This window comes from Leiobunum rupestre, chromosome 10, assembly GCF_980474605.1.
Source record: "Leiobunum rupestre chromosome 10, qqLeiRupe1.1.hap1, whole genome shotgun sequence".
Taxonomy (NCBI): Eukaryota; Metazoa; Arthropoda; class Arachnida; order Opiliones; family Sclerosomatidae; genus Leiobunum; species Leiobunum rupestre.
In genome coordinates, this window is record NC_143393.1 from 112,920 (window position 1) to 129,521 (window position 16,602).

The 16,602-nt window shown below is 36.5% G+C and overlaps 1 protein-coding gene across 1 annotated transcript; it reads right to left on the reverse strand.

Annotated features, from left to right (window-relative positions):
* Positions 1-5,267: 5,267 nt before the first annotated feature.
* Positions 5,268-9,451, reverse strand: LOC149923321 (uncharacterized). Its single transcript, XM_090160859.1, has 8 exons — positions 8,566-9,451; positions 8,301-8,510; positions 6,692-7,000; positions 6,429-6,638; positions 6,267-6,377; positions 6,046-6,188; positions 5,610-5,986; positions 5,268-5,551 (listed from the first exon to the last, which is right to left on the reverse strand). The coding sequence occupies exons 1-8, from the start codon at positions 9,308-9,310 to the stop codon at positions 5,431-5,433; spliced, it is 2,226 nt and encodes a 741-aa protein (XP_090016985.1). The 5' UTR covers positions 9,311-9,451; the 3' UTR covers positions 5,268-5,430.
* Between the last annotated feature and the right edge of the window lie 7,151 nt (positions 9,452-16,602).

A 16,602-nucleotide genomic window follows, 5' to 3' on the forward strand; every position in this document is an offset into this window, starting at 1 on the left:
AGCGATTGATCCTATAGGAGTTACAGAGTTTTACGAGGGCATTCATAAGTCGAATATTTCAAAACGTTTAATTAAAAATCCTGTAAGATTGACACTGTTAAAAACATTCGCTGTATTTCATACACCGCCAAGTAGTTCAATGTTATCATCATCTTCACCTAGTCCTCTAAGATCTTGGATACATACTAAATAAAATATATTAACCTGATAATTTTGTTCTCATTTCATAGTATAAGCCTACAATGGAAGGTTGTACAGAAACGGTCTCTTTAGGACTTTTAGCCTATTTATCACAATCATTTTCAAAATCACCGAAAATTATCACAGCTGTATTAATTATCATAGTTATTATAATATTAGAATTATTTAATTTCCTTTTTTGGCGTTACATGCCATTACATCAAAATATTACCCAATATGGAGAAAGAACTTGAGCAGATCTATACTAACCCCGCAGACCCAGGGTCATTCGCTGGAGTTCGAGCGCTCTATAATTCAGCTCGAAATAAAGGTTTAAAGGTTTCATTGGAAAAAGTAAAACAATTTCTAATAAAGCAGGATACATATACGCTGCATAAACCTGCTAGAAGACGATTCAAACGAAATCGAACTATTGTTTATGGAATTGACGAACAGTGGCAAGCGGACTTGGCAGATTTTCAGAAGCTGTCTAAATATAATTCAGGATCTCGCTACGTATTATGTATTATCGACATATTTAGCAAATACGCTATGGCTGTAGCGGTTAAAAATAAGAAAGGTGTAACAATTTTAGAAGCGTTACGTAACGTTTTTGAAAAAGGCCGTCAACCGAAAAGAATTCAAAGTGATCATGGAAACGAATTTGTCTGTCAAGAAGTGCAGAGTGAATTACAACGAAGGAACATTAAATTTTTCGCTACCCGATCGGAAATGAAAGCGTCCATTATTGAAAGATTCATTAGAAGTTTTAAATCTCGTTTATATCGCTATTTCACGCAGAATAACACCCTTAAATATATCGACGTTTTAGATGATATTATAAACGCTTATAACAATAGTTATCACAGATCAATTAAATGTAAACCCGCGGAAGTTACTCTAGATAACTCTGCTAAAATATGGAAAAATCTTTACGGTTCGGTAAATGTTTCTCCTCCGTTAACATACGCGTTTGAAATTGGAGATATTTGTAGAATAAGTAGAAATTTATCAATTTTCGATAAGAAATATAACCCGAATTTTACTACAGAATTGTTTAAAATAGCTGAGAGACTACCACGTGACCCACCTGTATATAAGCTGATGGATTTAAATTCTAACCCCATTTTAGGAGTATTCTATCGAGAGGAGGTTCAGATTGTTGGTCGAGATTTAAAAGACTGTTACTTCATAATCGAAAAAGTAATAAAAAAGAGGAAAAAATCGGACGGCCGCGTAGAACTGTATGTCAAGTGGCAAGATTACGACCCTACATTTAATTCTTGGATACAAGAAGTGGATTTAAAATGAGTTTTTACGTAACGCTACCTTCAGATTCCTCGTCATTATATTACCAAGATAATAGCGTTGGTAAATTTCGAACGTATTTAGCTGAACCGTTAAGATTTGAGGAACATTACGAAGTTGGGTTAGCGGAAATAAGCTATCCTCGGACATGGCATAACGTTCGAAAACCTAATCTATTGGTTATTAAAGACCCTCTCGAATATGATAAAATGACTGATAACCCTCTAGTTAAAGACCCTCTCGAATATGATAAAATAATTGAAGTTCCCGCGGGTTTTTATAAAACTCCGGAAGAACTATTACATGTTATGAACGTCCACAACCAAGAAGAAGAACAAGTTACATTCGCTTATTTAAATTATTCTAATCGAATTAAAGTTAAATTGCAACCGAAAATCAGGGCTGTAATTGGCCCCGATCTATCGATTTTACTAGGTTTTAAGGATAGAAGAGATAATGATTTCACCATTTTAAATTCAATGATAACCCCCTACCCAGTTGATATGAACGCTGGGTTACATTCCTTATTCGTTTATTCTGATCTGGTTGAAAATAGCGTTGTTGGGGATAGTTTAGCACCTCTATTAAGAATCATAAGCGTCGAAGAGAAAGCCGATTCTAATGGGAAAACAACTACAAAAATATTTTCACAACCTCATTACCTACCAGTCGTGTGTAATAATATTAAGACTATAGAGATTAATATAACAGATGATTTAGGTGAGCCAATACAGTTTCATAGTGGAAAAGCTCACGTTGTATTACATTTTAAACCCCGTAAAATGTGGACTTCACTATAAACCTTTAATCATTCAGGACACACCTTCATTCTAGCTTAAGAGAGCGAACAGTTAACATCATGAGGTCTGAATATTCACCTTCAAGAACTGATTATGAAAGTTACTATTTAAACCAGGTTGGTTTCGGTGGAATACCTGTATATAGAGGTTTAGCCGTGCAAAGAGGACATGGACTAGGAAATATATTATCTTCAGGGTTTAGATTCGCGGTACCTTTACTGAAGAAAGGCGCTACTTACTTGGGAAAAAAACTTTTAAGTACCGGAGCGAAAGTAGCGACCGATGTTGTTAGCGGAGTCCCAATTAAAACAGCGCTTAAATCGCATTCTATTAACGCTGGAAGGGAAACTTTAGCTTCAGCAGCTGATGAAGCCATGAGACTAACATCTTCAGCTACGGATCATATTAAAAGAATGACGGGTTCCGGAAATAAAAGGAAACGAACTCAGTCGAAAAGCGCCATTTCAACAGCAGGCAGGATAGCGAAAGGACGGTTCCATAAACGTTCCGATATATTCTCATAATGTCCCTTTTACACCCGCACCCAGTTGAGTGTATACATTCCGAGCTAGATTTGTTTCAAGTACCTATGACACAATCTTCGATTATTGGTGGAGAATGGGTTGAGTATAATCCAATATCAAATATAGTTGATAACGCCTCAATTACATTTTCTATCAACGGTAACTCTGAAACGTATATAGACCTTTCACAAACTTTGCTGCACGTTCGAGTTAAGGTAACTAAAGATAATGGTCAACTACCGCAACCCGCGGTTCCAGGTGTTGCGGGTGGGGCCGCCGGAACTCCAGCCGACAATATCGCCCCCGAGAATTTGTTTCTTCATTCGCTTTTTAGCGACGTCCACGTATTTCTTAATGAAAGATCAGTAACACCTTCCAGTCAAAATTACGCTTATAAAAGTATGATACAAACTTTATTAACGTTCGGAGATTCTGCGAAAAAAAGTTATTTAACGAGTTCACTTTTCTATCGGGATACGCCTGGAAAGTTCGATTCATTTTTCGATAACGATGGTTTCTCTAAACGAGCGAGTTTAGCGCAAAAAGGGGCGATTGACTTGTTAGGCGTAGTCCATACTGATTTATGTCAACAACCACGCTTTTTATTAAATATGGTTGATTTGAAATTTAAATTCGATAAAAATAGAGCAGCTTTTGCGTTCATTCCGACGTAAAATGTAAAGTGGAGATTTTATCAGCTTCCCTTTATCTGAGGAAAGTTAAAGTGATACCGGAACTATCGCTCGCTCAAGCCAAGGCGTTACAATATGGAACCGCTAAATATCCTGTAACTCGTTCGGAGTGCACCTCATTTTCTATACCCGCTGGTCTTATGGCTAGTGTGCAAGATCATTTATTTACCGGACAAGCACCCAAGAAAGTTGTTATCGGGTTTGTGGAACAAAAAGCGTTTCTAGGAGATTTGAAAAAATCCCCGTACAACTTTCAACATTTCGATTTATCAAGCATTGGATTGTACATTGACGGTAGCAGCGTCCCTCATAAAGCGTTATCTCTAAACTTTGAGGAGAATCAATATATTCAAGCGTATTGCAATCTTTTCATTCAAACTAATCAGTGGAACGTAGATGAAGGGAATCAGATAAGTCGGGAAGATTACCCTAACGGAAATTGTTTATTCGCGTACAATTTAACCTCGGATCTTAATAACAACGCTAATCACTTGCATCTTGTAAAAAACAGTAACCTGAGATTAGAATTAAAATTTGCAAAACCGTTACCGGAGACGATTTCCATTCTAATTTACGCTGAGTTTCAAAATTTGATTGAAATTGATAAAAATCGAACCGTGATTTTCGATTACAGTAATTAATGGATTCGCTACAGATAACTAAAATTCTTGAAAAAGATTTAAGTACTAAAAGTATATTTCAAGGCGTGTTCGCGGCTGACAAGCTACCTAAATACGTAAAAATATTCCCTTCTCTATTTATTGTAAATACCGATACGAGTGCTGAACCTGGAGAACACTGGGTTCTAATATATTTTTCTAAACATAAAAATTGTGAATTCATGGATTCCTTTGGAAACCCGCCAGATTATTTTAAATTTAATGACTTTATTGAACGAAACAGTAAAACTGTAACTTTTAATTCTAATCAATTACAGAGTAATTCTAGTAATACGTGTGGAGCATTCTGTATCTATTTTGCTATAAACTGGTGTAAAAGAATAGAAATGTATAACATTGTGTCTAGGTTTAAGAAAGATAAATATGTAAACGATAAAATGATTAAAGAGTTCATGTGCAAAATGTATTCAATAAAATAATTTTTTTTACAATTTATAGCAATAGCAGTTTTTTTTTATATATATATATATACATAAATACAAGCATTCATTATAATTTTTCAATATCTTTATGACCGTGCGCTAATGTACGAACCCCGCAGGGTAGAATGTATCTCTTATCATCATTTGGTGATAAACAAAGTTTTCTAGTATTTAAAGTAAATAGTTCATGCTTGAAACTAGCTATACGCATCATCTCGGCTGACATGGTTTCTTGATTAAAAAGACAACGTTCATAGTCTTCCTGGCGGATGACGTTTCTAATAACGTTCATGGCAACGCCCTTACAAACCTTTTTATGGTTTAAAATTGACTCTAAAGATTTCCCCAATCGCAACTCCTTTTCTATCTCTTCAGCGGTCTTAGACTCCCCGTACAATTTAATAGAATAAAGCTTTGGACGAAGTCCTACAAAGCTTTGAATTAACTGCGAATTTGTCTCGTCTTTAAAATAACCGAGAGCTTTTTTATTCTGATTAGAATGAAGGAAATGCGAAGGTGGATAATCAGAGAAGTCAAAGCGGTTATTATGAACTTCAAAGTCTTTATAAACATCATCCGTCTTAATGTTGTACGTTAGACTGTCTGTAAATATTTTATATATTAGTACTATTTAAATAAAAAAATGCATATTATATTAAATTATCAGTGTCTGTAAATAATAGTGATGCTTTGTCCCCGTACGTATTTTTTATGAATCCATAATGGAACCGATACATGAGCTCCTTGGATAAATCTAGAATGGTGAATCCGGTAAATATAGGCCGGTTAAGAACAATTTTAGCTCTCTTCTTATGAGCGCCGGCTTACTCTTCATTAAAGATGGTAAAGTGTTCAAACTGCGGGGAACTTGTAACTTTTAACATTCTTTCTGGTTTATGAATCAACTCGAAATTTATATGCTTCCGTAAATTTTCCATTGTTTTTCTAAAGAATTAAATGAAGTAAGGGAAAAAACAGCAATAAATTATTTAAATTGATTTACCCGAAAACAGAGTTAACCATTAGTTTCCAGAAATTCTTTTCAAATGAACTCTTGGATAATTTCCTCTGTTCAGTGTTGAATCTAACATATTTTTCTAACCATTTTCCTTGAGTGAAGGTTAGAGCTCGATGAACCTTGGTTATTTTCAAACCTAATTCTACATAATATTTTAAATTGCGGTAATGTACTATGTATTTCTCTTTATTATTTAAATTAGGAAGAAGTTTTGGTAGACTTTGATTCTCCTTAATATTTAATTTTCCTAAGAGATCTTTGGAGTATGGAGATAGCATATCATGTGTAATAACTTTAGATTCCGCCGCTACTGGGAGATCGTTATGTAAGTCATGCAACTCTGGAGGATATTCAAGATCCACCTGCAAAGGAAACAATTCTTTAAAAATATAATTCAATAATTATAACACTTGTTATTTACCTCTAAAATGTATCCGTTTTCAACGTTATTGGGAATACTCAGAATATTTTCACAGAGTGTTTGCAAATCATCCTCCTGAACCCACTGGAAGTCGCCTAGCGGTAGTGGTTCACACATAACAGCACCGTACAAATTATTCGCATCTTCAATTAAGTTAAATTAATATAATTAAAATAAAAAAATTAACATAAAAAAAAAAAAAAAATTTAAATGTAAATTACCTAAATAGCATATATAACTGCTCTCTTTAGACGAATCATATGTGTCGGGCATATATTTGTTATTCGCTTCAGAATAACGAGTTGAGATCATTGAAACACCGCCTCGAATACCTAAAAATTCAATGTAAATACAATAATATTTAAAATATCAAAAAGCGTTACCCTTTTCAATAAATAAGTGTTGATCTATATCAAGTATGAGATCGAGGCGAACATCGGTCATCTTCAAAGCTGCTTGCCAGGCTAAACCTGGTGCGGTGTAAGCGTGAGCGGGATCTAATTTATAATGAGTTATAGATAATGTTCTAAAATTTTCAAAAACGTCGGCTAAGAGCAACGCATCGCTTTTCACATAGAGGTCGGTGTATTCCCCTACGAAAACCGAGGTTAAGAGATTTGAAATATTTATACTATAGTAATTTTACCTAATGTTTGAATATTAAACGCTGTCCAAACATTTTGGGCGTGTAAATAATCAGATTCTAAAATATTTTGATTTTTCAATGAACTGAAAAACGCTTCTCTAGGTGGCAGCATCGTCTCGTCAAATTTCTTTTCATCGTCCATATACTCGTACGGGTAGACTCCCTTCCGCAAAAGCAGTTGAACTTTATCACTTTCAAAATATTTCTTAACAATCTGAAATTTACTGGCTCCTTCCAAAACGAGATTAGATACTAGAGCATCGAGGCTATCGCTTAGAAATCGATAAGAGTCTAAAAACCTAAATCTCCCTAAAAATAATAATAAAATTACTGTTAAGGTTTAATTCATAATTAAATATATTTAACCTAGTTTGAGTGAAATATAATTTTCGCTAGTGGAAGGAATACAGTCAAGTGCCTGTTCCTTAAAATGACCAATCTCCTGACATATAAGATGTAAATCGTATCTATGAAGATTTATTATTATTAGGTTTATTTCCTGGTTAATTAACTTAATAAAATCACCTGCTAAGGTTATGAAGGAAAACAGGGATAAATTCTGGAACTTTCTTTTGAAGATTACAGAGGTTATGCGCTGGCCCCCTATATTTACCGCTGAAATGACAATGATCTCGAACAGCGGGCATATTTCCCTGATTTAGCTGCTTCTGACAAATGTAGCAATGCGTAGCAGCTTGAAACTGTTCCTCCTCCTCCAGGGTAATAATCATTGGTACATTGGTCTCAATGAGTTCCATCAACTCCGTCTCTAATTCCAGAATAGACTCCAGAAATCTTCGAGTTGCATCTTGACCTCGATAGCAATCGGTTCGAACAGGTACACCTATAAGTATTCTCTTATAATATATCTAAAAGGGAATTTTGCCAAATAACTTACCGTTAGGTCCAACAAGCACCCACGAATACGCGCAGCTGATGTGCATGTTTATTTTGCTGGTATTTAAATCGGGATCTAGATCACATCCTTGAACTCTCGGTAGGATTGCTTCAAAATCGGCGTAAAATACATACTGCACCTAATAATTTCATTTCATTAAGAGTTAAATTAAATAATTTTTATTTTTACTTTTTCCGTCCACTCATATTTATCAAAATAAAGCGTCTTCTTCTTGGTAGGGAAAACTTTTTTTTGGACGCCGTGGGTGGCGCATTCTTCGATATGCGCATCACGTCGCTGTTCAGCGTTGTTTCCGCTGAATCGGTGAAGACACATTCTAATACAGAAAATAATTAGTAGATTGCAAACTAATATATTGGAAATTAAATTACCTGCAGTAATAACTTGTATTTCTGTGTTTTGTTAGATGCTGTAACAGTTTTCCTAGGTCTCGTATAAGACAGTAATGTCTATTCCCATCGTCAATATCTTTAGTTTCATCGGTGATGTATAGCAAATCAACCTCCCTTTCCTTACCACACTTGTTGGAGCTTACGTAAAGAGGGAATATATCTCCCGAGAAGCCGAACACAGATATTGATAAATTATTCATTAATTCAAATTTTTTAAGTTCCGTAGCGTTTAATTTGAAAGGAAAAGATATATCAGTGGTATCAAGTTCGTTTTCATAAGGTGTATATTTGGAAACACTGTTAGGGTGATGAAACTTAGAAACTGGGTGAAGTTTAGCTAGAATTGACCAGAGAAAACATTTCTCATCATTTTCGTTTCTAATATTAAGAATCGCGTGACGTCGAGATAGTTTTTCAGGTAGTTCCATATACGATGACCCCCGCAACGGTTGGTAAGATGCTACATTTAATTCTACATACAGAACACGGTCAATTACCCAACCCGATCCTATCAAAAATATAATGTTTTAGTTCAAAATATAACTTTTATATTTAGTACATACCTGTCGCTTCAAAGTTTTCCGCTGCTGACTGTATTGTTTCAAGACATTCATTCAGCTGGCTTTCAATGACATCGGGCGTTAATGTTGTTTGCATAGTGCTCCGGAAATAGGGTCGTACTTCCGCTCTTTGTTCCTCACCCCCTAAAGGTCTCATATAAACAGATCTTACGAGTAGGAACCATTTAATTCCACATTTACTGGTGAGTCTTTCCATTAGAAATTTACTGAAAGCGGCTCGGTAACGTCCGATAAACATCCCCGCATCAATATCATAGTCTTCAGCATTGTAACGGATAGATGCTAACGTATCATTCAAGGCCTGGACCATACTTGGAGATGCTGGTGGTGTTTCATCAAGTATTGATGAGGCGGGAACAGGTGATGGCGTTGGGTTGTTGGGTAAATCCGCTGTAGATGGTTGTGTATGGGTAGATTCCAGTTGAATTTCTTGAAGCAGACTAGGTGAAGGTGGACGGTATGGCGATGGTGGACGGAAAGATGCTAGCGAACGTTGCATTGGTGACGGTGTGCGAGACAGGTCCATGGGTTCGGAAGGGCCGGGTGCGTTCAAGTCATGAGTTCGTTGATGGCTCTTGAAATGTTCCAATCTAGCAACATTCTTACCACATACTTCACAGACAAACGTATGTCTATCACCGTGTACTTCTCTAACATGCCGATTTAAGGAGGACTTGGTAGCGAAACTTTTCGCGCACGTAGGGCAAATATGTTGGGCTTTAGGCATCTTGAATATAGCTACCGCAGTTAACCGTGGAATGACCTCCTACAACGCTATACAACCTCTTTTATAGTATATTCAAGTATCATTTGAGAACAATACGTTTCTCATACTTAAAATATTCGTTTGAAATACTCGTGAGATAGGTTCAAGTGTTAAGTATATTTAAGTACTACTTACGCGTTAATGCTATTAAAATGAAGTTTAAAAATATTTCCATTCTACTTTAACAACAAATATTCCATGACGTCAAAACACTCTTAAATTCAAATTAACCGCGCCTCCCGGGGAATCTGCGCACGCGCCGCCTAGGTTATCAATTTTTACATCATTTCAACTTATTCCGTACGATAAAACGCGATCGAGATATTCGTTTTAAGAAATACTCGTGAGATTGGTTCAAGTGTCAAGCATATTTAAGTACTACAATGATATTAAAATGAAGTTTAAAAATATTTCCATTCTACTTTAACAACGAATATTCCATGACGTCAAAACACTCTTAAATTCAAATTAACCGCGTCCCCCGGGGTAATCTGCGCACGCGTCGCCTAGGTTATCAATTTTTACATCATTTCAACTTATTCCGTACGATAAAACTTGATAAGATATACGTTCAAGTATCTTTCGAGATAAGCGTAGATAAATGAACAAGTTGGCCTGGACACAATATGTTGATATACGGGAAAACAAATCGTCGCGAGAAATACCCTAAATACATTGACTTTTCGATGATTTTACCCCCATTTCATCCCTTAAATCCCGGATTTCGATCCCGAACCCAAACCCGAACCCGGGTTCGGAGCCTCGCCCTCACTTTCCTTCTACTAAGCTCAAAATAATAATTTGGTTAAGTACAAATCTCTTCGGGAACTGATTGGTTATAGGTGTCTGTCGCAATTGATGTAAAGGTTCCTTCATTTGTAATCACGTCAGAATCATCATCGTTTATGTCTAAAACTCTGAAAGGAATATTTACTTTCCTAAAAATATAACGGTTTCCACAATAGGTGTCAATCGTTGACGATTATCTAAAACCTGTTGAAGCCGTTGAGTATTTCTTATAGTTTAAAAAAAAATATATTTCCTGCTGCAACAGCTGTCTTGTGGTATGTTGCTTTTTCGTGCATTGTTAGATCTCCATCTTTTCCAAACTGTTTAGCAAACACCTTTAATGGTTGTTTAAATAGCTTGTGAAGTGTAACTTGTTTGTGAAATCCTGCAGTCAGGTGGTATGAAAATAATGAACAATATTTGGAATTAATTCCTTTTTTACTATCTGAATACACTAGCCTTTCATACTTTTCCAGATGAGAATGATTATATATCGCTTTTCTTCTTTATTTTACTTCATGTGAACGGAATTCGGAATTTTGTAGTCAGATGATGTTTTCCATGGCGATTATAACAGTTTTTTTAGTTAAATCTTCAATAACTGTTCCTACCAAATTTCCAATATCATTGATAAACCCAGCATTTGAAAATCTGACTTGAAAATGTTTGGACAGTTAGGGAAAATTTTTGTGGTTACACTTGCAGGCTCAAGCGCAGTTAAAATCTGTTCATTATCAGAAAGAGAGAAAACTATGTCTACTGAGCTGTCATTCCTGTTCTGGCTGTCTATGTATATGTGTCCGTCAGTGTCACGTGGTTCTGTTGAGTAGCATAACTAACACTCGCCGACATTGCCGCTGATGTGTATGTGAGTTCAGTAGTTCCAGTATTAACCTCAATACTAGTAGCAGTATATGATCAGTTGCAAATTTCAGTCTCTCAGCATCAACAGACTTTTCTTTTTTCTTTGTCACAAAAATGAGTCCAAACTTCTCTGTGACCGAAAAGGATTTTTGCTCTTCATTGTGTCTCGATAAATTTTTAAAATAATTAGTAAACAGAAGTAAAATTGGGTTTGTTTTAAGCAGACTGTTTAAAAGCAAAATATACGTTCATAAGACTATGAATAAAAGTTTGATAAGACTTCGTACAAAACTTTCAGAACTAGAACTGGATCACATCTTCGCGAAACATGTCAATTTCAATGCTTTCCCCTTTCCAAGCGTAGGCAAATAACAGTGAAGCGGCAGCTAAAACGTGATAAGTTCTGCCATTTCTGTCTACTTATCTTTATTTTTTCAAGTTCTAGAGACATACTAGTTGTGGAAAAAAGCCGTTAATATGAATGAAATAATCTGTTTAGTTTTTGCATCGTCTAAAACTCGTGTAAAAGTCTGGCAGTGGTGATGGCAAACTTTGTCAGTGGTGAGTTGTGAACGCTCTCGATTAAAAATTTATATTACGTGTTTCTTCGTAAGAGACGCCTCTCTATACTATACACCCTTTGCTATCATGGTTGAATAAACTCCCGTCACGAGAGAGGGAGGAAAAACCATAGAAATAGAAATAAGACTAGAACCACTGCGCTTTCCGCCAATCCCAAAGGAAAAGTGGAAAATTAGGTAGAATCGGGCTTACCGCCCCATCTGACAAGCTCATTTAACCTCATCCTGATGGTAACGGCGGAAATTTTGAAGGTGGCGAGCCACTGGGCATCGCTTCGATGGTACTTTTATGTGAGCGTTTTTCGAGTCAATAAGCATAACCATGGAAAATTAAAAATGTTAAAAAATTGCGTGTTTTTCCTCTGTAAAAATTTATATTATAGGAATTATTTTAAACAAATATAATAATAGAAGTGTTTCTTATTTTCAGCGAACTTCAAGGCCATATGTTTGACGTTGAATTGGGGATGAAATCTAATTTTATTTTATGCCAAAGCTCATGTGAAAAAAATTTCCAGAGGCAAAAACCTGGAAATGAAAGGGAAAAAATTAGACATAAGCTTTCTAGGCAAGTAAAGGACATCGCACTTCTTCTATGGGATAAGCTTTCGACAATTTTTTTTTAAATTGAAATATAATGTTAAACTTGATCAAAGGACCAAAATTGTTCATTGCTTAAAAAAAGACCAAACTAAGTAAAGTCTTTTTGTTAAAAGAATTCAAGGCCCATATGTTAGCGTTTTACGTTCTTGCGTCACTTGTCCGAGCTCACTATTAATAGAGTTTTCTTGCGAAGATCTGTGGAGCTTCCCAAAACAGAGCGTCGGATCTGGTTTCTTTCTGATCGCACGACGACCGAACTCAGTTAATAATTGAGTTTTAACTGTCGGGTAACCGTGACTTAAATCAATAAATTGTGTTTTATTTGTTGTGGTGTGGCTGTTTCTTTCCTATCAGCGAGTGTTGAATATGGGATTTGTAACCCTTCATGTTCACTTTCCCCCGCATACATCCTTTTTTTGTGTTATTTACTTTCGTCTTTACATTTTCCCTCGCATGCTTGACCATTTTTATTGATACTTAATATTAAGTGTTCTTCAAGTCCATTATACCAAATGTCTTAGAATTCAAAGCTCTAATTAATAAAAAATCAATCCTACGTGTTTAATAGTAATTAAAACTAACGTTAACTAAAAACTTAAATAACTTTTAAATATCCCATGCCAATTAAATATAGTTTATACATCTGATAGAACTCAATCTACCCTCGTTTTAAAATATTAAATTAAGGTAATTAATTAAACAGTGTATTTAATATAAATTATAAAATAAATCCCTCACACCATGGTGCTAATTAAAGTGTTTTTCTCTCTGTCATGAGACCATGGTGAAATACATTCCTCAAACCCTCCCAACCCAGGTTTTTCCGAAAAAACTTTCGGAGGTATGCATCAAACAAAATACAAGATCAGCGACATTCCCTTAGCTCTCAGTGATCCCGTGAATTCATTTCCAAGTCCACAAGCTTCATATTAACCATCAGGTAACAAGACCCAAACAACAGCACGATTTTCCAAGGCTGCAGACACCAGGTCTAGGGTGCGCCCGGGCATTTCCGCTAGGAGGCCAACCCCCCCCCCTCGCAACCACGAGCAAATTTTCCTAAGTCAGACGACGTCATCATCGCGTGACAAGACACGAGTCTTAAATGAACCAATGACCCACATAATGGGAGGTCACCAGTGGTTTTGGTTTCAACTCTGCCCCATAACCCTCGATACAAAACCAGAAGACAGGACCAGAGAAGGTCACAATTCTGATTCTCGGTCAAGAGCGAGACCATGTCAGAATAACTAGTAAAGAATGCGTGATGAAATCGCGCTTGGATATCCCTAATAACTTAAAATAAAAGAACGCTCGCTGAATCCCTCGCGCAAAGTCGTGAACGAGACCCTCACAGCCAACCAGAAGAGCATTATCCAAGTAGCCATGAATCTGGTAAATGTAATGTCCTTGCCACCCTCAAATCACCTGTTGATCACTAACAATCTAGCCGTGCCGAGAAAAGAAAGCCAGATGAAAGAGACCAATTCCCTCGTCTAACCAGACGTTTCAGATCGAAATCCCAAGTACCCTCACTATCTTGTAAGAAGTTAGTCGCTGTCATCAGGACATCCGTAGCGTAATCCGGCTCGTTAGTTACCTGAATCCGGGCATCCGGGCCGTAAGCGGGACGAATCGATAGTTTGGAACTGGCACCGCGAAACAAGTAGTCGCCATTAAACCCCTCCAAAGAAAACGCGTGTGCGTGTGCGTGTGTCTTGCGTCTTGCTTAATCCGGACTCCCGTAAACCGAAGAGCAGCCACGAAGAGAAGAATCAAGTGATAAGTAGAAATTTTCCATAAATCGACCACCCCCCTCCTTGTAGAGTACCCAGGGTCAAAATCTGAAATAGCCCGTGAAACATAGAGAAGAATTCTTAGACAGAAAGTTTAAGCCCTCGCTATTGTTCGAGAAAAGGTTAAGGACGGGTCTCCTCGAGGTTGGGAGGTCATTCCTCTTCGCATATTGATACTATTAGGATTGCCATTTTGGTTTTTTTTTGTTCCGTCGCTGTTAGTTGGTTTTTAGAGTTAATTGATTTTTGATTTTAAAGGTTTAATTGTCACCAGTTATGGTAGTATTTTAAATTGTAGTATTTGCCATAGTGTATTTTTTTTTATTTGCACCCCCGCTTCTTTCGAGCTACGATGCCCGAGTTTAAGAGCACGGGAACCGATCCCTTGGAAAACTGTAAGAGATAGTTTTATTAAAGGGTCTATGATCAGAGTGTATATTTATGTTACGCTTAAAATCCCCCACTCATAACATAGAGTAAAGAAAATAACAGTATGGTCGTGGCGGCCTAACCATTATGAGAATTAAAGATTTATTCCCCTCGCTATAAAGAAAATATATTATAATGTATCCCATTTTGTGTATTGTGTTTATATTATTGTGTTAAATAGAGATATTGTGATTGATTAAAGACAAAGGGTTTCCATTCTGAATTCGAATCTCTCTCCTCTTCCCTTTTACCTTCTATGTTACCCCCTCTCTCTGATTTAATTCCCCCCACGATAAGGCCACGACTTGCAATGTGTCGCCATCTTTCCCCGCCTTGGTGAATTAATATCTTTGAGTAAGGGAAGAAATAATTTCAAGACCGTACTCGTTATCCCAACCGATACGATACGCGTTGAGAAATAGCATTTCATTTTCCGAGAAGGTTATAGATTCAACGGAACAATTAATCATACATATAATGCTTTTTTAAGTATTTATTTTATGTAATGTTATCTTTTGCTTTATTTTTGCTCATAAAATATTGAATCATAAATAATTCCCCGTACGAAAATTCATCGAATAAGTTTCGAGAAAAGAAATAATGAATAATGAAGGAGAGGTGTAAAAATCTTAGCAAAAACCTTTATTCATAGTGAGCCAGAACTAGCGACGCGCGAACGTAGAACGCTAACCGATTGGCCGTGACTTCTTTAACAAATAGACTACACTAAATTTTGTCCCCGTTTGACCGCTGATACTGGACAAACTATAGGAGTTTTGGAAAAATGCCAATGGACAATTTTGCTCCTTTGATCAAGCTTAACAACATGTTTTTATTGAAGAAAAAGCTGTTGAAAGGTGAATCCCATAGAAAAAGTCCTTTAAAACGTGTAAGTAGTTTACCCCCGTATTCCTAGCCAAGCGCGGGGGGCGCTGCGTGCTTTCCCCCACGCGTCCACAGCTGCGTGACGGGGGGGAATGAAGCGGGGAATCGCGATTCCGCCCCCCCCTCGGGCGCGTGATCTGAATAATTAATGAGATTAACAGGTGTTAATTAATGACCTGTCAATCAACTAGAGTAGGTAAGCAAGTGTTTTAAAAAGGGTGAATATTAATGAGCGTGGTATTGTTTAACTAGATGGATTACTGTTAGGGGTCATTGACCTGTTATATGGATAGTAAAGTAACATGTTTGAATATTAATTTTTGGCGGGAAAGTGTAAGCTTCGATCAACAAGTGGTTAAAATCTTTAGGTTTATTAATATACACTTGACATGATTTTGGCGGGGAAACGGGTATAGTTTGTACTCTATAGGTCTATTACATGTGTGTACCTTTATAATTAAACGTTAGGATTCATGACCTGGTAGCTATATGGTTGTTAAAGTTTTGGCGCGAATTTAACATGTGTTTCGGTTAGAAAGGCGCGGGAAATTGTAAGCGTCGATTAACAAGTAGTTACACTCTGTAGGTTTATTATATGTTTGAATATTAATTTATGGCGGGGAAACGGGTAAAGTTTGTACCTTTATAATAACACGTTAGAGCTAATTGACCTGGTAGCTATATGGTTGAACTGTTAAAGTTTTGGCGGGGATTTAACATGCGTTTATGATGATGTAAGCGCGAAAAGGATCAATGAACAAGTGGAGGGGGTAAAGTTTGTATTTACTAAGTTCACTAGAGTGCAGGTGTTCAAGGTCAATTAAAAAAGGGTGAATATTAATGAGCGTGGTATTGTTTAACTAGGTGGATTACCGTTATGGGTCATTGACCTGTTATATGGATAGTAAAGTAACATGTTTGAATATTAATTTTTGGCGGGAAAGTGTAAGCGTCGATCAACAAGTGGTTAAACTCTTTAGGTTTATTAATATACACTTGACATGATTTTGGCGGGGAAACGGGTATAGTTTGTACTCTATAGGTCTATTACATGTGTTAAAGTTTTGGCGGGGATTTAACATGCGTTTATGATGATGTAAGCGCGAAAAGGATCAATGAACAAGTGGAGGGGGGTAAAGTTTGTATTTACTAGTATAAACGTTTGCATGGTTTAATTACCTGACAACGGTTAGGAAGCGTCTTTGGGATTATGGACCCGAACAAGTGATCTCTTTTAGTGGATGTTATATGGTTGAGCTTTTAGCATTTTGGCGAGAAAATTATTTAACATGTTCTGAAGACGGTT